This window comes from Pseudochaenichthys georgianus, chromosome 21, assembly GCF_902827115.2.
Source record: "Pseudochaenichthys georgianus chromosome 21, fPseGeo1.2, whole genome shotgun sequence".
NCBI lineage: Eukaryota > Metazoa > Chordata > Actinopteri > Perciformes > Channichthyidae > Pseudochaenichthys > Pseudochaenichthys georgianus.
Genome location: NC_047523.1, coordinates 11,890,339 through 11,914,845, shown reverse-complemented (window position 1 = coordinate 11,914,845; position 24,507 = coordinate 11,890,339). Strand labels below are relative to the sequence as shown.

The window sequence follows — 24,507 nt, the reverse complement described above, 5'->3', positions numbered from 1 at the left end:
GTGGTAGATTGCTGTGGCCTACAAGTGGGAGCTTGTTCAGTGGCACGTAGTGGAGCTAACACGCTCGTCCCTATAGGCCACACTGTATGTGTTGGCCGACAGATCCGTGAGCAGAGGTTAGCCAGCATCGAGTGGCGCTGCGACAAGAGTGGACGCAGCCAACTGGCAGCTTGCTTGACCCCACGCTTAATGATGCTCTCTCCACTTTCTGCCAGGGAACACTGCTTGTTTCCAGACACGTTCAATTACTGCCACTGCCTGTTGTCATGTGTGTTAGTATACATACGTGTTAGCCTGGTTGTATTTTTCTGGGGGCTGTGTATCCTTTTTTGGATTTGCAGTGAAGCTGTTGACCACAAACGGGTAGAATAGAGAAGAGCCAAGCATTCAGTATATTCTGGGAATCTGGTCGGGAACCTGACCTCTTCTGGACAATCTTGCTTTAGTGTCCCTCTGCCAGATTACCCCAGACACGGGCTGCTTTATTCCCTCCTCCGCTGGCTTCCTTCCGTTCAATTAGATGAGGGATGGATGGTTAACCAACAGTTGACCCCATGCTCATCCCACGACCTTGTATCAAAAAGACCACGCTACGTTAGCCTCAGAGAAGGAGCTGGCATTTTTTGGTTGAGGCAAGGGGAAGCAATTGATTCTTCATTGTGTACTGAAGTGATGTATTGTTAGAAGTCTTATTCGGGGTCATTAAAAACTCTTCATGTACAGTACAGTAGCCTTGAACGCTAATCAAGGTAGGATGAGTTGTATTCTACTTCAAGCGCTCAGTACACCACCTGGTTGGTGGGGATAAGATGACCTATTGCAAATTCATAATGTCAAAGTACTTTTTCAAATGCACTTTCAATTTTGAGGGGAACATGCCGTTGAACTTATCAAACTCGATTATTTAAAAAAGACATTCTCCTTAGTGAAGGGCACTCTTCCAAAGTATTTGTTAAGAGGAGGTGGAGCGGGTCAGGATCAAATGCTATGCAATAACTAAACAAGAGACATTTGAGAAAAGCAGCATAGTGCTCTCAAGTTTAATTGTAGTCCATCGCACTGGGAATTATAGTAATGTAGCAAAATCATTCGGTGTTTAATTTAACTTTAATTGATGCATGCACATCTTGTGATTGTTGGCATTTGCTGTAGAAACGAGTGGTTGTTTGTGAAGCCAATAATTCAACATCATTTGAAAGTGTGTTGGAAGAGCATATGATACGTGGGGCTGAAAATACAGCTTATATTAGGTGATCGTGAACAAAACCACAATTAACAAAGTTAAAGAGGAATTTCAATGATGGTACCATTTGAAATAGCTTTGACTGTATAGATATGTAGACATGTATTGTATACTCGATAATGTTTCTGATACATCCCTGATTCTTACTATGCTTATTCCATTAAGGTCTTGTTGTTGGAATTGCCACCGTCGAACGTGCTAAATGATAAACAAACATTTGCTATGCTTAAAAATATGACCCTGGTGTGACAGGAAACATTACTAGCCTTCACTGTGAAGACAGTGGTGCTGCAAAGGTGGCAACAACTGTGGTCAATCTGGTGGGAAGCCAGAGGAGGAACGATAAGGCACCCCAGGATAATGGAATAGAGGAAGGGGGGGTGGTCAAGGTTGTGTTTGTGTGTCCTGAGTCATTAAGAAATGGACAGTTAAAAGGAGGAGTGGATAAATGGAAGGTTAGAGGGAGGTTAGGAGGACAGTAAAGGAAGGAGGTGTGTGTTGCTGGGCACTGGTCGCCATGGGGTGTTCGCCTCAGGACGCAGTGACTTTGAAGGGTGTTAGTGCCGACTGGGCAAAAGCACACCAGTGTGCACACGTGCGAACACACTCGCTGCAGAGGGCCCAGACTGGTTTTACTGCTGATGCTAGCGTTTTACTGCAGCCCTTTCTCCCTCCTTCGACTCCATCTACCCCCCTCCCCTCCCTTTAAATCCCCACTCCTCTCTTTCCTCTGGCATAGCTCCCCGTTCCCTTCACTGCAGAGCCTTTGTCCAGTTCCTTTTTTTTTTAATGCATTCTAGTAGAAACCATTGGTGAAGGTTAACAACAAGCCTTATTAGTCTACTTTTAGGGACGGTGGCGCAGTGGTCTGTGCATCCGATCATCAGATCAAGGGGGGTGCTGGGGAACTCCAGTTCGAAACCCGCTCCTGCCGCCACTGCGTCAGGCCGTTGTGTCCTTGGGCAAGACACTTCACCTGGATTTGCTCCTGTGGGTATTGTCCACAGTACATGTATGATACCAATGTGTACTTGTAAAAGCGCCTCGATGACCTCGAGGCGTGAAGATGGACGGTGTGGAGCAGTGCGCTGTGCAATGATCATCAGATCAAGGGGTGAAACCCGCCGCTGCTGCGTCTGTAAAGCCGGTGTGTCCTTGGGCAAGACACTTCACCTGAACTTGCTCCTGTGGGTATTGTCCACAGTGACCATTGCATGTATAAAAAAAATATGTGTAATGTGTACACAGCGTGTAAGCGCTTTGAGCACCGGAAAAGCGCTATAATAAATGTAAGGAATTATTATTATTATTAATTATTACTTACAAGATTGACGGCCTAGAAAATTGCAATTCTAAACAGCATTTACCAAAGAATGTCCAACTTCCTGACACATTCGGACACTGATTTTAGGTGGGTTTGTAAACTTGGAGCACTTTTAGTATCTGCCATCGAATATTCAGAAGGGCTAACTCTCTGAGTGGCAAAACGTACTCTGGGCTCTTCCTCTGAGTAGATGGAGCAGCGATCCAGTGATTGTGCTAAAGTTTGGCCAAAATGATAAAAACATATTAGCTAAATAACAAGCTTACATTTCCTAAAACTACAGCATACATTTTCAAGTTGATGTTTACAGGGATATTGTGGAAGGCTATCACATTGCATCATAATCAACTATTATGATGTTATCTGTAGATTTCATTTCAGGTATTTAAACTCTGCCGTCCGTTAATCCAAGGAGGAATACAACGCCGTGATTTCAAGCAACAAGACTCATTTTAGTGAAGAGTGTCAGGATGGTTTTTGAACCAACCCTTAACATACCCTTTTGTCAGTGGCTTTTGAAGCAAGGAAATTAAATAATACACTTCTGAAACCAAGGTAGCATTGTATATTTTTTGATATTCTAACTTGGATTCAGAAAGTGGCCTGAAATAATTCATCCAACTACAAAGACAAAGTGCCATTTCTCTAAGCCTGATTTACCTCTACATGTTATCTCATATCTCAAATATGCGCTCAAGAGGTTCAAGGGTTCTCTCTGATCCACTCTCACACTTTAAAACTATAAAGTGAAGTCCCGTCTGCTACCCATCTTATGACATATCAATACCAGATTAAACGTCTCTGTAAGTGGTGCTTAATATTTCAATCGGGAGAGGAGGAGGAAGCTGGTTCTCTGATACAAAACATATTGATCAGGCGCTCATCTGTTTTGACAGATGGGAGTCCCGGGCTTCATGCTGGGGGAAGCCGTGCTGCTCTTCCAAGTAAGGGCAGAAAGGGAGGGGGATTTATGGACATCAATAGAGTAGTTTGCCGAAACTCATCAGTGGAGCTTCCCAGAAATATCACGTTGATGATGCATTAGATAGACAGGTTGGATGGACATAGGTAGACAGATACACAAAGTGGCGGCTGAGCTCAGGAGGTAACACGGTAGTCCACCAATCAGAATGTCTGTCCGGAGGGCATAGCCAATGGACTGTTAGTGTTCATCTCTCCTGATGAGCAGGTGACAGCTTGTATACTGTGTCTGCCTTTGTGAAAGTGCTTTGAGTGGTAAATATAACATGAAATGCAGTTTACTTACCATGTACCAACATATAGATACGTATGGTGGATACATATATAAACTTTATTTTTCTATCTGTTTACACTTAAATGATTGGTTAAAAAGGATGTTGTGTTTAAAAAGGTCTAATCCCTAGTTATTTCCGAAAGACATTTGTCTTCGAATTCAGAAAGAAATGTTATGTTATGTTTTTGATTTGTTTTATTCGTCTGTTTGTCATCCGGAATACAGGAACACTTGATAGCCATGGAGATGAACTTGAAGGAAGGGTGTAGCATTCACCACAGAAGAATCCAATACATTTTAGAGAGGATCTAAAAGAAAGGGCATACACACATATTGTGTCTCTTTCTTTATCATTGCAAGATACAATGCAGTTTCTCCATAGGATTTAGGAAAATAGCTGGAAATAAGGTCTGTGGTTGAAACACATTTAAGAGACGGATCACGTTTTGTTCAGCCGGATAATATCCACATGTCTATCCTACTTTTATAATTTTCTAAATCATAAATCTAGTCGCCAGAAGCAAAATGCTAACGTTATGCTATAAAGGAACTACAGCAGGGTCGCTGCTTCAACGTCACGCCAACTTAAGATCCATATTCAAACATACAGATTGTAAATGGTACAAGTTGAAGCGTTTGTTTGAACACTTTGCAGGAGGCAGGGACTTGCTTTCAAGCAGAACACGGAGAAAAATTAGCGGGAGTGTTTTCGTGTTCGGTGTAATGACGTAAAACGGCCTGGACAACTTCTGTAGTCCTATTCAGCCACTTGGTAACAGCCATCGTTTTTCAGACACGTACACTCTTCAAAAATCTCTGCTGATGTATTTAATGTCGTAGAACAAAACGTGATCCGTCTCTTCCATTTGTGTCAAACACAGACCTTATTTGGAGCTATTTTCCAAAATCCTGTGGAGAAATTGCTTTTTGTTGAAGGAACTGGAAGTGGTACAAATGCTAACTTACTTGCGGTTTTAGGACGCGTCACTGCGGCACTCTATTAGAGGTCTTATATAAAGGTCTGTGCTCTCCAAGTGTACTTCTATGAAATTGGAGCCAAGATGTTGTAGTGTGTCTTGAGTCTGATACAGATCCCTGTGCTCTGGATCAGATAAAGAACATGGAAATGCTATATTGTATGTGGATATCCTGCAGGGTCTACATGTTCAGTGTGTTATGGGAATGTGTGTGTGTGACAGTTTGTGAAAGAGTAAGGGACAAAAGGGGTCAGCATGACAATTCTGCTTCTGTCATGAAGGCCTAACAGACTTCCTGCCTCAGCATTCAAAGTGGCCCTCTGTGTTTCTCAATGATCACAGAGCCTCTTAGACTTGGACAATGAACCCTGTTGTAAAATACTGTGTGTGCGCCTGGTCTCGCCTCGGAACGTACATTTAGAATGTACACGCCTACATTAGAAACATGGGTCACCGCAGGCAAAAACGTCATGTGTGACAGCTCTGATCGTCACGGCGGCGCACAACTGTGCTGACTACTGTCACTCACTTCCTCTGGAACACAGTTCATCTCTGTCTGCGAATCTGATCTGCAGTATGGCTGCTCACTGTTGACACAACAGTTCCTCAACAGCCGGCCCAGATGCGTGCACATGTCAGAGTTCCCTCTCTGTCTCTCGACTGATGTAAAACAGATGAACGCTGGATTCAAATCTCAATCCGTATTTTTACATTCTTACATTTGTTAGTGTCAATACCTCAATAGAAAAACACAAAGAAAAACAGGGAATCATTTTCCAGTTAAACCATTAGCAGAACACTTTTTCTTTCTTTTTTCTTTGGTTTTGAAACTGACAAATCTAAGAATACATGGATTAAACCTTGAATTATATTTCTTCATGTATGCACAATGATATGCAGTTCTAGTGTACTTGTTGTACTTGGTGGTAATTGTACAATTTGTGAATATTTCTCAGCACCACTGACACACATCCCTAGAAATTCCTGATCTACATTCAAGTGTCCCTGAAAGTGAATCTTGCCGTCTGACGCTGTGTGCCAGTATACATCTCCTTCCTCCCTCCAGCTCGCGGCAGGTGTGCAGGAGTACAGAGTACACAGAGCTCGGCCTCCAGCTGTGAAAGCAGGCAGTGATACTGCCAAGGCAGCTGCTGACGCTAAGTGAACAATCACAGCCTGGCCATACTTGACTTGGACAGAAGGACGAAGAAATAACCGTGTGATGCATCCAAAAGGCAAGAACTTGGCTTTTAAGGGCTTTCTAGGACACTTTGCAGAGTAGTTATGGGTTATTTTGTCAAACGGTTTGATGTAGAATATTAAGTCTGTGATGGAGTGTTCTTGACGTGTCAATATCAAAAACAGGAGATTAGCCAACTGGTTTTGAAATACATTTAGTTTGACCAGAATATCTAAACCTCACGAAGGAGCAAATGGCTTAATAGAAGTAGTAAAGTCATAACAGTTTCCACATCAATTTACGGTAAGACCTTAAAACCAGAAACAAATTTAGTTTGGAGATATTTTAGGACTGTTTCTTGGCTGTAACAAGTCCACTTCTTGCCTGACAGCTGGTCCTGGCAAAGAAATAGTCTGGCTAACAGCCCTTGTGAAATGGTCTGATTGTCATTTATACTCTTTGGTTTTTTGGCAGTAATTAGAAGAAAACAGATGTAATGTGTGAGGTGAGCTTTAAGGGTGCTAGCAGGTTAAACAAAACATTTGTTCTGCTTCCTGTCTTTATGCTAAGCTAAGCTAACTGGCACACAGATATAAAAGTAGATGTTTTATCTAACTTTCATCAGAAAAGCAAACATTTCCCTGATATGTTAAAGAATCCCAATTTCTTTAACTGGTTTTAGGTTTTCATTTGTATTTAGTTTGACTTTGCATACCCTCTCTCTCATTTACATTATAAAAAGACCCTCAAAAGACCTCATTCAATAACTTTTGATACCACATATTGTTCACTATTTTAGGGCTTCCCTGTAATCCTCCGGGAGCTGACTCCTGGTCCATGTGCCTGACTCATATATTCTCAATACATGGAAAAATATGGATTTAAGAAAGTAACAATAACACAGACAAATACAAAAAAACCTTGGCAGCATTGTGTACCTGTTTTGCGGAGAGGGAAGTCGTCTTTTGAGTCGTATGTGCCCAGCATTGGGTGGCAGTACGCTGACAATGCAGTTTGGGGAGGAGAGCTCTGGTCCAAGGAGCTGTGCTGGGTTTTTCTATAAAAGAAAAGAAACCCGTATCGAATAAATCAGTATATATGTGTGCTTACCAGGCTGTACTTCACCTGATCTTCCATTGAGACGTACACAAAAGGTGTTCCAGCTCCTTCCACAAGGTCAACACGTTAACAGAGAGTGCACAACAAGGTGGGTGGAATGGAGGAAGAGACAAAGAGCAGAGAAAAGGGACAGAGGCCGACTTTCTTCTGAGAGGGAGGTGAAAAATGAACAGAGAAGGCAAGAGACGCAGGAGAGGAAAGAGGGAAGTACATGTATGGGAGAAGTGAAGAGAAACATGGAAAGAAATGGTGACGCTGGTGACAGTGATGGAAAAGCCATTTTCTCGCTGATGGCACAATTGTTTTATCATCTCCTGCCTTGGCAGATATATTTGACTGCTTAAAGCCTCTTTAAATATTTAATACGCATGAGAGGTGCCATTGTCTTTTCTCTCAGCCCACTTCAAACACACACACCTCAAAGAGAGCCAGCTGTCAATCACTGTCACATGGACGGACGGACGGACGGGGGGGGGGGGGGGGGGGAGTATTTCCTTCACCGTTTCTTGGTAGATTCCAGGCAATGCTGTTCTTTGTTGTGCCTTTTTTATTCTTGATATTTTCTCAGTTTGACATTTTTTTCTATCTTAAATAAGAATGTCAAAAACTAAAAGGCTTAATAAATAAATCAACAAAAATAATACTGGCTGATATTTAAAAGAGCGGCAATAAAAGGTTTCAAAATGTTTTCTTTTAAACCAGAAAAAGAATAATGATGAAGTCACATTTAAAGATCACGAACAGATGAGACAAATAAGACAAAAAAAAGAACAGGAGCTTGTCAATCATTTTAAAAGGAATATCACCAGCACAAAATGACCAGCTGTATATCAGTGAATCCCCCTTGTTACCATCAATTCTGAAGTTTTTCTCGCATGCCTCCACAGAAATTGAGTATGAATTTAACTAAATGGCCCTGTTTTACTTTAACTACCACCATTCTAATGTATTCAGTCCTATTCTGATTACTTCCCAAAACACATGCATTAAAAAAAGAAATAGTTCCTTATAAACACTAGTGCGTGCGATGAGAACTTAACTGCGATAAGTGTTTTAGCAGAAATGTGTTTCTTTTAAATTCCAGAATTTGTATTCGCATGCCAGAAATGCAGTTTTCTTTAGGAATGTAACATAATAAATGGTGATTGTTTATTATACAAATGATTACCTTGAGGCTGAAGTATCCCTTTAAGTCTAAAAGTATTCCATAGATATGAACTGACTTGTTGTTCAGACTTTCTAAAGATAATGTTATCTTGCAAACGAAAGGATCCACCTTTATTATTTAAAGGGGCCCTATTATGCTTCACTTAAAACAGCACTATGTAACACTCGCGCCATTATTGGCTAACGCTCCAACATATCTGGATGTGGAGGGGCTATCTCTAAATGGTTGACCAATCACAACAGAGCCAGCCAGCTAACCAATCAGTGCAGACTGGGCTCTGGTTTCAGACAGAGGGTGAAAAGAGGTGCTGCAGCACAGGCAGTATGAGAAGATAAAGAGCTTTTTGAACATTAAAGCATGGAGACCTGTCACAGGCAAAAGATACAAATATTAACCTGAACATTTGCATAATGTGTCCTATTTCAGGTTGTAAGATGACATGATGAGTGGATTTAGGTTGAGGGTTAGTGTTATGGCAACAATTCTTCATTCACAACCAGTCACAATCCCAAGTCATGGGTGTTCCAGCGGTGGGGGGCTTTGACACTTACCCATACCAAAAGCGCGGGTCTCCGGGCATACAGTGGTTCAGGCTGCGCTGAGCCAGGGCTTTCTTTTTGTTCAGGACAAACTCCTGGAGTCGCATCTTCACCTCTGTACTAGCAACTGCACCTGAGAGGAAACACAGAAAGACATCGGCAACTCAGTTAACAAAGGGAAGTATACTTTTTGTATTTATCACCTCATAAAAAAAACATTTGAGTATGACATTTCTTGAGACATTTGGGCTTTGGTGCCTTTGTCTCCAATCTGGGACACTAACGTAAAGATTATAACAACATCCATCCATATGTGGACAGATAATGGAGTTTGTAGCTGCATGCAGAAGTCTTCCCTTAAAGTCCACAGAGATGTGTGACTGTGACTTGCTTTGAAGAAGTTTCAATCAGCTCGCGGTCCCTTCTCAATTACCACCCTCGTTTCACAGCAACAAACAAATTGTCAAGGGAGGAGATGTGAAAGCGAAACAGAGAGAAGAAGTGAGTGTAATAAAGAGTCTGAAATAAGAGGTGTTCTGAGAATACATGTGTGTTTATCTGTGAGTGTGACAGTGGGAGGAATAACAGGTGATGTGTCAGGCTTGAGGGAGAAAGTGGTAAATATAGTATGTGTACGCGACAACTGCTAATATATGCTCTCTGAATCATGGTGCAGCTCGAAGTGCTGACATCTCAATATGTCCGCACTGCCACTGGAGGAAATTGGCTTTTATGAGACTGCCTTCCATGCAATTTATTGCAGTACTTAACAAAGCTTCCCCTGTTTACAACCCAATGCTCTTTCCATGGACGTCAAACTGCAGGCTCACTTTGCAGAGCACAGAATGGTTGCGGAGAAGAGCTTCACTGGCAGGAAATGATTGTGGTGGGTATACCATTAAGTATATTTAAATGGATTTATGCTGTTGAAAAAGCAGATTGCCTGTCCCAATAACACCACCAGAGCATTTTAATCCCATTATTTCACAATAAAAAACGGTTTATTGACTAAATAACTGCACTACTTTAACAACAAAAATATCTCTTTTTATTATTATCTTACTATTATTATTACATTAAGAGGAGTTCAATCTCCATTTAAAGCACGTTTGTAAGTCCTTTATTAAGAGGATACAGCTACTTACAGTAGTAACACATTTGGTCGGACAAGTTGATTTAAATGACACCTTTCCACAGCTAGCCAATAGAATGTGTTTAACATATAGCGATTAGTCTCTCATGTAGCCTTCTTCAGTATGTATGCAGTAAAAGAACAATTACAGGAGAAAGAAAATCAATTGGCTCGACCCAGCTTGAAGATCGGCTACATCAATTAGCTCCTGCCTGAAACATTTTGGAATTTTGTCACGGCTGATTATTTGAACATTAATATGTTGTCAGTCAAAATGAGAGCAATATGCAGCAGGATCAGTGTGACTCCTGGCAGCAAAGGGACTATCAGTATCAAATGCTAAAGTTAAATAACAGAGAATGACTTAGTTCTTTTGGTCATGATCGCTTTTACACAACAACATATTCACTGAGGTCTGGGGTTGTGGCAACAACATTTGCTATATTTGTGCATACACAGTTTTTCTATATTATATCCAAAAAGTGATTTACACAATCTGGCTAAACTATTGGTTTGTTTAAAGAAGTCTGGTCATCTGACAGCTTGGGTTGCTCACTATGTGTAGCAAATGTCATAGTGTAATTGCTTGCTGAAGAAAAACTACTTTTGATATCATGGTTCTATTTTAGGGGCTTCTTTTAACTCTCAAGTTGTTGACTCCTGGTTCATGTGCCTGACTTTGAAACCCAATAAGCTATTTTGTTTCCTGAACGAAATGACACATATTGTACGAGGACATGTGTGCCACTTGAACGTCTTGCTGGAAACCGTTTTTCCCCTGTTGTTCTGATACTCCCCGCGGTAAGTGTGCAAGGTCAGGCTGCTCTGACTGGGACAGGTGCTGAGACAGAGAGGCCAAGTCTCTGTGACACCTGCTGTGATAATATGAGCACAGTTACAGCAGATGTTGGTAGCATTCAAGAGATGGAAAGGGAATTTATAATGGGTCAAACATGACTGCTTTATTTCCAGCTTGAACCCAAGTGATAGGGAAAAAAAGTCACAACTGGTCACTTTATATTTGATTCTGTAAAACGTCCTCTTGGTAAACTACTGCTTTTAGCCAACTCAAAACCTTTTAATCCCATCGTAGTTCAACTTTTAGATTCAGTTACTTACTTTCCTGTCCCCTCTCCTTGTTTTTCAGCTGCAGGAGTTTGTGTTCCCGCTGCTTCTTCTCTATCTCCTGCTCGTGACGCTGCTGCTCCATCTTCCTCTGGTGCTCCAGCAGCTCCTGTTGGTGCTTAAGGGCCAGGAGGTCCTGTTGGTGCTGGTGGAGAGAGACACAAGACTATAGAAGGGGACAAAGTACAAGGAGACAGAGAAGATGGGTAAAGGACTATACAGAGGATGAGCAAAGACTTTGGGCCTCATGCAGAAAGCCATTTACAAACACATGCCTTCTTATTACTGTTTATGTTATCCATGATTTGTTTCTACTGTTTTAGTTCTCATTGATTTCTGGGATTTACCAAAGTCTTCGGGATCATTCTTACCAAGTTAGTGGGAAAACATGTTTTTCAGATGCAAAGAACAGGTTGAACATTGAACAACGTAACGGTCATATAAACACATTTGGATTATTATGTGTTTATGAGTCATTATATTGAATGGATTCAGAGTTATTTGTAAAATATAGAGTAGGAATAGGATTTGGTCCACTAATACCAATATTAAACGATAACTTGGAGCATGATATTGGACTGTAATGCCACTACTGGTTTGTTTAAAGTGGACCTCTCATGCTATATTTGAATAATATATTGTAGGGCCATACCTATATAAAACATGTCTGTGAAGTTTTTTTTCAAAATACCAAACAGATCATGCATTTTAGCCATGCCTCATTTCGCTCTATTTGCTCTATTCCAGCCCTGTCTTCACAAGGGCTGATTCTGTGGCAAATGAGCTGCAGCTGACCATGGTAACATGACGCTCGTGCCACGCCCCCCTCCTTTGCAGGGGGGCGTGGCACGAGCGTCATGTTACCATGCTGTTACCATGCTGTTACCATGCTGTTACCATGCACGCAACCTCTCTTTCCCCTGATAGGTGGAGAGTTGGCCATATAGGCGGAGCTCCCCGTTTCTGACAACAGAGATATTTCAAATCTGTATCAGTTTGTATCAGATCCGTCGCAGCCCCGTTTTTAGAGATTTGGGTATGGAGGAAAAGAGAGCGGGTTGTATTTTCTGACACTTGGTGAGTTCCCTGACACACATATTCATGTATACAAGATGTACAAAAGTGCATTTTGTATGATAGGTCCCCTTTAAAGAGGCCCTATTCTGCTTTTTGGTGTTATCCCTTTCCTATAGTGTGTAAAGGCTATAATCCCAAAGTTCCCTCCAGATGGAGTTTTCTCTCCCACCTGCCTGAAACACCTCCATTGGTCTTTGTTTACTTCTCTCACATAATGACATCCCCATGTAACAAATGTATATTGGCTAGTACTCCAACACAAATACGTGATAGGCTAAAAGGCGAGACATCTCTTAGCGGTTGATCAATCACAACAGAGCCGGCCAGATAACCAATCGGAGCTGACTTTATATCATTAGCGATTAACCAAACGCCTACAAGTTATGATCTATGTGGATTTTGGATGGTTGAGAATGTTTGGTTTGTTTTGACTTAAGAGAACATTTGAGCAACGTTTATGAGTGTTTCTGCATGAGACCCAATGTTGTAACAAGATGTTGCCATAAATCAGCAGAAATGTGAGAGCTAGCTAATGTAAAGGACATGACATGAGCAAGCCAAGACCAAAATGCTAAATGCTAACCAGAGGGATGAAGAAAAATCATCAGAGTTATTCCCATCTTCGATTGATCGTAATCATTAGCTGACTTTCTGGCCATGGCAACAATAAGGGAAGCTTTTTAGCAAAGTGAGTCAAGTACACATTTCACACACGGAAGCGGGTCATGGTTCCCATGGGGATGACTAAGCAGCAAAATACTTCCACAACTTAAAATACACATGGTTCACCCTGTCCTTCAGAATTTCTGCTGAGTACAGTCCTGCAGTAGATAAAGCTGAGGAAGGACTCCCTCCTCGTACACTCACCTGGATATGTTCCTGCAGCTGGACTTCATGTTGGCGCGACAGCTGCTCATGTTGCCTCTGGAACTCAGCGATCAGGATCTGTCTCTGGAGCTGCTGCTTGTGTTTGAGCGTCACCAGCTCCTGCTGCAGCTGCTGCTCCTGGTGGTCTGTAGAATCATTTAGGACATTAGAGAGGGAGATGTTGTCTTCACCTCTATTTCCATCATTACAGTTAGCTTCTTCTGGTTAGGTTTCCTTCATTGTTCATCGTAACGTAGGTTTTTACTGGGAGCCAAGTTATCAATAGAGGTCTTCTTCCCTCTAAAATCAGTGGACAAGGTCATTAAACTCAGTAAAACCCCCTAAATGAAAGCAGTTTTACGTACACAAAGTTCATTCTCGAACATTGCTAGGCAGTCTTCCAAGAGGGGCAGCACATGCAGTGGTCACTAGCATTTGCTTAGTGTGTTTCTCTGATAACTAAAGATCCAGGCGTTCTGGACATTTTTACCGGGAGTCAAATTATCATCAGTGCTCTTCTTCTCCTTGATCCGGTGTTTTACCCCCTAAACGCACCAGGAGCGTCTGCGCCGCGCTGCGACCTCCTCCTGCGACCTAACACACCGGGCGCGTTTCAAAACGTTGCGGAAGCGGAGCGTCGTGTGTGCAGCCTCGCAGTTGTTGTTGATTTTGGAATATTTCCTGGACATTTGTACTTCTACAAGTAGTAGGCTACGGTAGTTAAATGGTTTATGTTTGTGTCTGTTTAAATCGTGTTTATTGTTGTTATTTCCTATGTTGTTGTGTTGTAGACTACAGACACAGTTAATAATAATTGTAATATTCCAGTTATAAACGACATGAATCAAAGATGTGTTGCTGTATTTTAGTGGTAAAAAAAATATGCATTCATCATCATAATTATTGTATATATATATAATTTACAGTGCCTGTAAACCGGAGGAGAACGCTGGCATGTATTCTCCTACTTGAAAGACGGTGGTGGGGGGGAGGAGAAGGAGCCGGTTTTGGGTGCACCCCCTCAACCAGCAAAGCAGACAAGGTGATTTTCATCACTTCCTGCCTGCGCCGCGTCAAAAATAGGATTCATCCTATATTTTAGAAATTCCTTGCGGCGAGGAGCTTCTGGGACGCTTCGAGCCGCGGCGCAGCGCGGCGCGTCTGGTGGAATAGCACCCATTGACTAGAGTGGCCGCGATCTTTGCGAACGCCGCGGCCGTAATGCAGCGCAGACGCTCCTGGTGCCTTTAGGGGGTAAGACTGTTCAAAACACTGAAGAAACAGTAAAGTGTATCCAACCTTGCTCAGCTGGTGCTAACGTTTTCACAGCTGGTGTTCCAGATGGAGATGACTAAATAAATACTTAAAAACTGTAGAGATCTAAAAATGTGACTTAAAATTTGAGAAAAAAGTTAATTCATGACAACTTCTGTCAGACAAGCACAAATGGATACAATGCCATGAAAGATGACCAAATAGTCAAAGAGTCTGGAAAGCTAGACACTTCTCGCACTCAACTACTGCTATCTTGGCTACGTAATAAAAGTCACGCGACAAGCAGTGATAGCAGCAGTCAGCACAGCACAACAACGGTAAATCACTTTTGGTGAGGGCACAGCAGCCATGTGCAATTTTAGAAAAAAACTACTATGGTAGGAATTTACGCAGTTCAAAAGTGTTCAAAGTGTACGACATGGCAGTGTGAGTATCCAAATCGAGATACAGCAAAACAGGGACTGTGATTTAAGTTACAGAGTATTCTAGGTGTTAAAATGGCTGTATAACAGTCTTTTTCAGCCTTTTGAATATAAACATTTCACAGCTAAAAATATCCAGATACAACTTTTAGCCACAAGACCTCACAGTCAGAGATGGTCCCCACTTACTGATGACTGGCCCGCGGCCTGGCTCCAAGGACGTGGGACACGATGTGGAGACGGGCGCTGTAGGATGGGGCTGGGGAACCAGGCCGAAAGAGGGCTGCTGGTGGTGGTGGTGGTGGTGGTGTTGGTGGAGGAGGTGGGGGTGGTGGTCCACTACGCGCAGATCCATGGGAAGGATGGCTGAGGAGCCGGGGGGCACCTGCATGGGCAGTGATGCCGAGCTCACGTCCACTATAGGAAGAGAGGAAACAAGCACATAAAGATGGAGTTTGTTAGGAACATGAAGCAAATAACTCCGTACGATATGTAAATAGGACATGAACATTTTGACCCCAACAGCAGATTTCTATCTCTGAGGGCTTTTGAGTTCAACTTGGCAGGAAAATAATTGAATTATTATGACAGTGTTGGGTTGAGTTGGAGTCCTGGGGAGTTATTGAAGTACATTCATGTTGTTTTCGCTCCATTTATAGTAGGATTATATAATACATTCAAGGCCAAAACATTTTTAATATCTTTTGATAGCTGCCAAAACACCCTGTCCTCCCTCTGATCCAAACACATCAGCTGTAGCCTTGACTACTGCACTCATTACGCTTCATTTTGGTTGTTGGCAAACTACGGCCTTAAGCCTGTTTTACAGTTGTACACATTGGGTAAGAGCATTAGCAAGAAACACAAAAACCTTAAACTGTGACAGAGAAGATCCTCAGAGAAGCAGGGGCAAAATGTATTGTGATAAACTACACACTTCCAAACATCATTCTCAAAGAAAGCCTGAACACGCACACACACGGGTCGAATGATGAAACATGGCAGCAGGGAGCAGAAACAATCCCCTGCAACATGACTTCTGCAGCGGGTATTTGCTGACACTCATACAGTTTTTACTGTACAGTGTGTGTGTGTGTGTGTGTGTGTGTGTGTGTGTGTGTGTGTGTGTGTGTGTGTGTGTGTGTGTGTGTGTGTGTGTGTGTGTGTGTGTGTGTGTGTGTGTGTGAACAAGCACATTGTGTTTAAGCGCAATGCTGACATTGTACTGTATGTAAGTGTGTTTCTTTTACAGAGGAAGCCAAGTTGTGTGTGATGTTGAATAAGATGGATTCTTGGTGTCAACACATATTTGAAAGGACAGCCAAATAAATACACACTCTGTATCTTTCACACTCTACACACAGACAGGGTTAGACCCTTAAAGGTCACTGGTATAAGCACAACAACTGCACTGTAAACAAAAAGTTATTTTACAGAAGCTAGGGCTGCACATAAAACTAAAATGTATGGAAATCCTTATATGGACTATTGTGATATTCAAATTGCAGAAAGTGAATTATTTGTTTAAAGGTGGGGTAGGTAAGTAACACTTTTTGTTATATTCCATGGAATGCTCTTAACATCCCGATAGCAATGAATATCTTAAGTGTTTTGACAAAAGATCCATAAAAAAACGTCATCTGTGGAAGCCGTAGCGCTGTAAAAAGCACGACCAATCATCTGAGCCGGCCCGGCTTAAGTAACTGGATGGCCTACCTGCCTGTCAGCCTTCCATCTGTGCACAAACTTATCTCGTGCCCTCATTGGTCATGTGCACGTTCGTGTGTGTTGGAGGAGGGGCTCTGTACGGAAGTGGCAGATTTGTTCCGGTTGTGTATTTTCAAATTCTAGCGCACTCGAGCTGGTTTCTCCAAAATTACCTACCCCACCTTTAAGTGTATATATGTGTATACCATTTTGAATGAAGTATTGTTGAGCTGCAGTGATATCCAGGCCTAAAAATGGTATTCTAATTGTAAGACTTAATTATTACGGATCACACTTTATCATAGATAAAGCCTTTAATATTGTGAAACATATAGCAATATCAGTTAAAATAATCAAAATGAGTTGTTTATTTTAATCCAAATTGTGCATGTACGTGTTTCCTAAGTTAAAAACATTCGTGTCACATATAGCTGTTGAAACATGGACACTTTAGAGCCAACACAGTAAAACCCAATATCCCAGCATTGACGTGCAAAAACCGGAGCATTAGTGCAATCAGATTATTTCTCCAAAACAAGCAAACAACACAGCAGCTTACGCACAAGCAGTAGCACAACTCAACATTAGAGGGAAAAACGAAAATTAAATATTTGCCAACTTGTAAGCCTTGATATGTAACTGGAATATGGCGTGCTGTGATTAGCTTAACACAGTACTATAGAAGTTGTGAAAAAAAAGAGACGCACACGTTCTATTTTTGACTACTTTAGAAAACAAAGCTCAAACTCAACAAGAAAACCGTTGGCCAATGTTACTCTTAACACTATGTTTCCATAGAAACACACTAACACTGCACTGTTACTGTGATAGTGTGAAGGTAAAGCATCCCAGAAAAGGCACACAAGTTGATTGCTAGTGTTTAACCTACTACTTTCTTTTTCTATTTTAATGTCAAGTTGACAACTAAAACTGGCAGTGGTTTAGAAGAAATGTCATGTCATGCACCATTGCCTTTTTCTATGCTGGTGTTTGAAAATGTGTGTTAGGCTATATTCAGATAAACCATCTTAAATAAGGTAAACTCTTTTCTTTTTTTTGCAGTAAATTGCAAACAAAGCCAGAAAACTAAACAAGATTTGTTCTATACAAGTTGGCGAGGCCATGACAACATTTTAAAAAACATTCAACCAAATGACTTCTACATTTTTGCTCGATATCTGATCTCCTCTTGATTAAAACCTCTTCTTGTGAGTCCTTTCTGATCGATATGCTCTGTATAGAACCACCTTGCCCCATGATAAGCCCCTCTGCCAGTTATCAATACCCTGAAACCAGTATGTGCATCTCCGACCTATCACGGGTGTCCTGGCATCCCCGGTGACCAATGAGGTGGCGACGGAATTGCTGAGATAGCCAATGACATCTTTGGTACCGGGCAGTTTTTGAGATTGCGGGAGGAAACTGAACACCACCCAACGGGACGGCAGCAGGGGGAAGAAGAAAGGGTGTGGTCGGGACAGACATGCTGGTGCTTCACTGTAATTGTGTCACTATACTTGTGAGGACTTGTTTGTTGGACATTAGAAGTAACTACATGGGCTCTTAGTTTACATTTGAAAAAGCCAAGGTTAAAGCCAAGGGTTAGGTTTGATTTGATTATATTTATTGAGTCACTCAAATCCAGCTCATATGTGGATTCATAATACAATATTGAGGCTAGGCAACAACCTTGTCAAGGTGTCCCAGCCATGTCCTGAATAGAAAACATAAATTGTTAACAACGGCTTGGAGAAACAGGTTATGACAAGCGAATGGGCGTAGACTGAAGCACATTTCTGTGCACCAATCAAACATAAATCTAAGGGGAAAAAAGTCAACATGTTCTTATTCCAGCCTCTTCAAATGTGAATATTTCCCCTTAGATTTGGCAGTTAACTGAATCATTTGAAGTTGTGGATGGAAGAAGACATTTGAGGCTGTAATCTTGGTATACGGTAGAGGATTAGGGCCACATCTTCTTTTGATATCCAAGCAAAAAGTTAAAAAAAATTGAATCCTCAGAATTCTAAGACTAAAAATGTCAGAATTCTAAATATGGCCTAAATTCTCCTCCATTTGGTCTTGAGAATCACTGACAACCATTTTGAACCTTATAAGAGACCAAAACAACTAAATGAGTAATCGAGAGAATAATCAAAAGATTACGCGCCAAGGAAATAAGTGGCTGCTTAAACCCCACCAAACGATTCTTGATGTTAATGAAATCAAATGTTTTAAATACATTTACTGAAAAGTTTCATCCATGTTCTATCTCTTTCAGGGGCCTGTCAGGCCAGGCCTGTGCTTGTGATTACGCTTTGTGTACATGTGCGTGTTAAAATGATTCCTGGACTTCTGACCTACAAACGAGTTTCTTTGTCATTTCAACATAAACAAGCGCATAGAAAGAGATGCGCCCTGTGTGTCGTGCTCACTCAGGAGGAGTCTGCTCTAATCATCCGTGTTGTCCGAACAAAGCCTTTCCCTGTGAACCATGGTAAACATTCAGCAAACCACCAATCCCGCCTCCACACAAAAATAAGTGTACACACACATGAGGCCAAACAAACAAAACCTTTTGTTGGGTCAATGCATTTCAAGCGAGTGCCACTTTGCACCATACGGGGACCATTCAGGGGACCCCAGCTATTCGAGCTCTGCGGTGAAAAACATGCGTAGACCATCCCGTCAATTAACAAACATTTTACTGCAGATTTTCCCATATAGTTATTTGTCGGCAAGCATCGGACAAGAAGACATCCTAATTATTGCTAGATAGGGCCCCTCAGGTTAGCCTGGTACTAGCCCCATCGCTATTTCTGTACGGTCACCCAAGTGTTTTATTTAGTTAGCATTCAAATAGGCTTCACAAAAGCTTGTTTGTTTTCGCAGAAAGCAAAAAGGTTCCCATCTCCAAACACCAGAAGAAAAAAAAAAGGTGAAAAAACCAGAGTATCAAATGCAACAACAACATCGGAATAATGGCAAATGCTTGTCACTTAATCCATGACAACTTCTGAATTTTAAAAAGCTAGCTAATAAAAAGTAATCAAATTCATGCAGAATTCTGATTCATAACACAGCTAGGTTGGAATGACTGCCTCTGGCCAACCCTGATCCCCACTCAATTATTTTTCCATAAAAATGACCGCATTCTTAATGAAGTTTGAAACATATTTTCTGCAAGATTGTGCGAGTTTTCGCAGTTTAAACCATGATATTAACGTTTAACAAAACTACTTGGTTGTGTATATAAAATAAGATTATGGTTTGATTTACATACGTTTGTTATACAATTTAAAGTATGTGCAATTATTCAAATAAAATATTCAAGATTACATTTTTTGGAATGAAAAATGTGGTATCCTAGGTTAAAGTCCTGCGTTTATTTGACCCATTCATTCACCTCCACCTCCTCCCTACATGGATATGGACTTAGATGTTTTAGTTTTTATTATACCATTCATTCAAAGAACTTAATACTGGATACTAGTTTTCACTTGCAAAGTGTTGTCTTTTGGGAACATAAACCTTGCTCTGCAAACTAAAATCTACTACAACTAGGCCAGTGCACATGGACATGCAAGCTAAACCTCATGCCAACATGGTAACCAGAACTGCACCACCTGAACTGACTAAACAACCCAAGCTGCACCCTTTAATCCAGTAGTGGAGTTTCTTAAAAAGAAAAAAAAAAAAAAAGAGCAAATCCAGCAGGCAAAAATAGAACTGCGTTGGCACAAGCATTTTAGTTTTGTGTATGCTTTTGGATTGTTTCCATGCGTAGCATAATGTAGACTTGTATATGTTATTGTGTTCACACAACTTACAGAGCAGTGATCAATGGCCGACTGAAAGCCTGCAACAAGGCAGGACTTACAACAACAAAAAAACTAATTACAGCCACTTATCCTGAAACACAGGGGCTACAAGTGCAAGTGGCACAGAGAGATGGAGAGGGAAAGGGAGGTGGTGTAATCACTGCACCGGCTACTCAGTGGCTAACCACACCGGCTAGCACATTCACATTGTACTGAGTGCTTTCTGCATGTTATCATATTTGCTACAAACAGGAGGTATTTTGGAGTGTTAACCTTTCAATAATCTATTTTTTGTAGTTTCATCGCCTAGAGTTAGTGGTTTTACTTCTAGTTTCATATTTTTTGCACAATATTATAATCACAAAGTACAGAGGTAATGAGAGGCTAGAGAAAATGTTGGCAATTCATATAATTATCTGAATTGGTTTTGTTTGTGTGGTTATGATTTAAGAAGAAAAATATGTAGCAGGTGAATTGTTTTTCATCAGGATCGTTTTTAAGTGTGTGTTGTATAAATCGTTCAAGTTGTTACCCCTTGTGGAAACATTCAGTACTACAACAAAAACAACTGAAAATTCTCCTGACAGAAAAATTATAATAAATGCCAGCCAAAACTGTCTTATTATAAAAAAATGTATCCCAACTATTTTCACAGATACAAAAGTATCCTGGAAAAAACATAATTGTCAATTCTTCATAAGAGTTAAGTATTTGGATTAAAAAAGTGTAGATCTGTTTTTGTTGCATGAAACGAGATGAGAGGCATGTTCATAATGTATATCAATACCTGCTTTTGTCATTTCCTTAGGGACTTCCTGACTGTACATGCCTATAACTGTGTGTTTTCCACAGAACAGATGAGTTACACAACTCCGCTCTGGATCATGTGAAGGCTGTTTCTGTGAAAATGATAGCTCGCAGGAAACGCATCTGGGTCACATCTGACTGACAGTCATGGTCAGCTGATGGTTCTGTTGGAGAATCAGTGCAACAACAGCAGGTCTCTGAATAACATTCCGTCAGTGGCGTGTTGACAGTAAACAGAGCTTTGTGAATGGCAGCAGAGGAACAGGGCGACATGGAGCAAGCACCCAGCGAGGATGTGGACCAACCCTGTCTCCTAAAAAGTACGTTCCCACAGAACTAAACTGCATTCTCAATTACGTTTAGCTAGAAACGTATTTTCTCCCACGTTACGTTTGTTATGAACGTATTTCAAATACGTTTATTTTCTACATATCTTCTAGAATCATATTTTCTTCCACGTTACGTTAGTTATGAACGTATCTTAAATACATTTATTTTCTACATATCTTTGCCATTTATTGTCTTGTTTGTAATAATGATAATAGTTATTTATAAATATCATTTTAGAGCACACCTTTGAAATCGAGAATCGGGCTCGATATATGGTTAAATTAAAATCAGTAGGCGAGGCTGTAATTTCGCCAGCTGTTACTCTCATGAGCGAGGCAGAACATAATAGTTTGATCATCCCAAGAAGCTGCTGTGTCGTTCATTGCACCTCAAACATTAAAACAAATCCAGAGTTACGTGTTTCTGTACTTCCTCTAAGAAGAAAGGACAGTAACAGAAGATCTCTGTGGCTTCAGGCTTGATCGCCGTTCAAATGACAGCGTTGGTTTCCCCAAAAGTGGGCGGGGCTGTAAAGTGAAGTAGATTTTACTCTCATCTATTATTCAAAACCATTCTATTTATTCTAACGTAAATTACATGCCAGTGTTTTATCTTTTTATTTATTTGTTTTTATTTTAAATCGTATAATGTCGGACTTCTTTTGTCGTCTTTGAGGAAAATAAATGGGGTTTTGAGATTCAAAATACTGAAATCTGTATTTTTTTAAATCTCTTCCTTCTAATTTGTTATTCTTTTCTAAATAACACACAATTATCCTTGTTTTTATTTATTCGTTTAATTCTATAATCTTGGGCTTTTTAGCCGTAAATAAAGTCACCAGAAACAGACGGGACATTTCGAGATTTAGGATGGCCGAAGACACTACACTACCCATAATCCTCAGCTATCGTTTGGGACTACAGTCCCGTTGACAAACCCCGTGATGTTGCGCCAAGGTTACGCCGAGCGTCAAGCTCTTTGAAATGGAACGAAACCACGGCAGACTATTCAAAACTGGACTCGAACGCCCCACCAGAACTACACATGCTGGCTATTGTGTTTCGCAACATGTTCTCTATGGCACGTCTCTACTGGGAATTGTAGTTTTAAAAGACGTGTTTCCCAAATGTAGAAGTTGACAGTATTAAACTGTGTACAGCCCTGGAGGTTTAGGCGATAGGAAACACATTGGTGTGTACACATTTAAAACATGTAATTACTAAATGGGTGAAAATCGCTTGTATCCATAATGGGCAGCATTAATATATACCCACACGACAGCTCATTGTTACTTTGTAATTCTACTCTACTACAATTCAGAGGTTAACCTGGTATTTTTACTTCACTACATTTAGTTTAGTTACTTTGCAGATTCTGATTAATGATGTGGAATATAAACAACCCTTAAAGCAGACTTTAGTTACACCTGAGTACAATTCAGGGAAGGTGATTGTCAAGTGGCAACAATCAGGAGAGATATTTGATAGTTGGTGCTTGAGAAGACTAAACATTTATCTGCAGATCTTTATAAAGTATATTCATTACTCGTTATTCTCTACTAATAGTTAATTAAAAACTGTATAATGGCTATTTTGCACATCCCTTTCAAGATTTCAAGATTTTCTAAGGTGTATTGATCTTATACACAACTTGGGTCGCAGGTTCCTCAACAGCGCATTACAAGACATCTATCAATATGTGTGTACTGTATACCTCCACCATTAAACTGTCATATTCTGCACATTTCTTATACTATCTACATACATAAGAGTATAATTAATGTGTATAATATCAGTTAAAATAAGTGCTTCAACATAGTTAACATTGCAGGAAAGCAATATTTTAGACGTACTTTGTCAGGCTTAATATTTATCTGTAGATAGATACCCCCTAAGCTTTTTTCTTGTTTAAAAGAAGACCTTAACCTCTTTAATGTGTTAATAAAGGTTAATTCGTTTTTCTGTTTTGCACATCCTCCTATTAATATCTGTGTACATCCGGCACTAAACTGTTTTATTGTAGAGATCACTTAGTATCTTCTTGACTTTTTATATTCTATATTTCTATCATTGACCTTCTACTTTCCCCCTATGAAAGTATGTACTCTTAATATTGTTTTAATCAAATAAGATTATTCAACAAAAATAATTCAATAACATGCTTTAACCACTAGGCCGTGCACACAAGGTACACACAGCATATTAATAATAACTTTGTATTATTAGTGTAGACACTTATGTATAACATCTGAAGATGTGTGGTTTTATTCATGTTTTTACATAATTTTACAGGATATTGCTATACTATTTCTCTTGTTTTACTTCTACACATTAATATCTGATTTGTAAAACATCACAGACAGAAAGGCATAGGCTATACGTCATTTAATGGTAAGCTATTGAAATTGTGATTCCATAGATGTGTCTCCCATCACCCAAACCCCCTGACTATTCTCTCAACTCAGTATTTAGATTCTGATATTCAAAGAAAATCAGTAATATCTTTAAAAACTAAAAGTCCTTTTCTATCAGCTGTGCACCGTTATGGTGTAAATATAACCTATCTACCAATTGGATCAAATATAAAAGTCAGCCGAATTACTATTGATACGTGCAAGGAGACGTATTTTGTGAAAAGAAATTGAAGATGTTGTTTAATTGTTGATATATTTATGATCCATGTCAAGTATTCAGTTTTGGCAGCAGTTCTCCTGTTTGTCTCTCTCATCAGGGCTCTATAAATAAAGAACTATGGCAGATCTGTAATATTTAATGCAGCCGAACCGTGTATTACAATGCCTTTATATGATGACTTCCAAAGAGAAAAGCAAGCACACTCTGAATTAGGTATTATTTTATTTTTCGTTGTCGGATATCATATCTTATTAACACCATATCCCAGCGTGCATTGTGGCTAAAACATCCAATCAACAAGCTTCAAGCTTAGGATCTTGGGTAATCAGTTTAGTGGGTTTGTGGTGTGTATCTCTCAAAATGTCTGTTTCCGGTGACTTTATTTACGGCTAAAAAGCCCAAGATTATAGAATTAAATGAATAAATAAAAACAAGGATAATTGTGTGTTATTGTTGAGTAAATAACAGTGTGTTATTTAGAAAAGAATAATAAATTAGAAGGAAAA

The 24,507-nt window shown here is 40.3% G+C and overlaps 1 protein-coding gene across 8 annotated transcripts in view; it reads right to left on the bottom strand.

The window, feature by feature from the left end:
* Positions 1 to 24,507, bottom strand: part of hdac4 (histone deacetylase 4) — a 203,751-nt gene that overhangs the window by 70,013 nt on the left and 109,231 nt on the right. For 5 of the 8 annotated variants that reach the window (XM_034109649.2, XM_034109651.2, XM_034109653.1 and 2 more), the window contains 5 exons: positions 14,893 to 15,120; positions 13,007 to 13,152; positions 11,057 to 11,228; positions 8,818 to 8,938; positions 6,918 to 7,036 (listed from right to left, as the gene is read on the bottom strand). In XM_034109649.2, coding sequence (XP_033965540.1) covers positions 6,918 to 7,036; positions 8,818 to 8,938; positions 11,057 to 11,228; positions 13,007 to 13,152; positions 14,893 to 15,120 — 786 coding nt within the window. The remainder of the gene's footprint in view (positions 1 to 6,917; positions 7,037 to 8,817; positions 8,939 to 11,056; positions 11,229 to 13,006; positions 13,153 to 14,892; positions 15,121 to 24,507) is intronic. The other 3 variants (XM_034109652.2, XM_034109655.1, XM_034109656.1) reach the window with 1 other exon arrangement.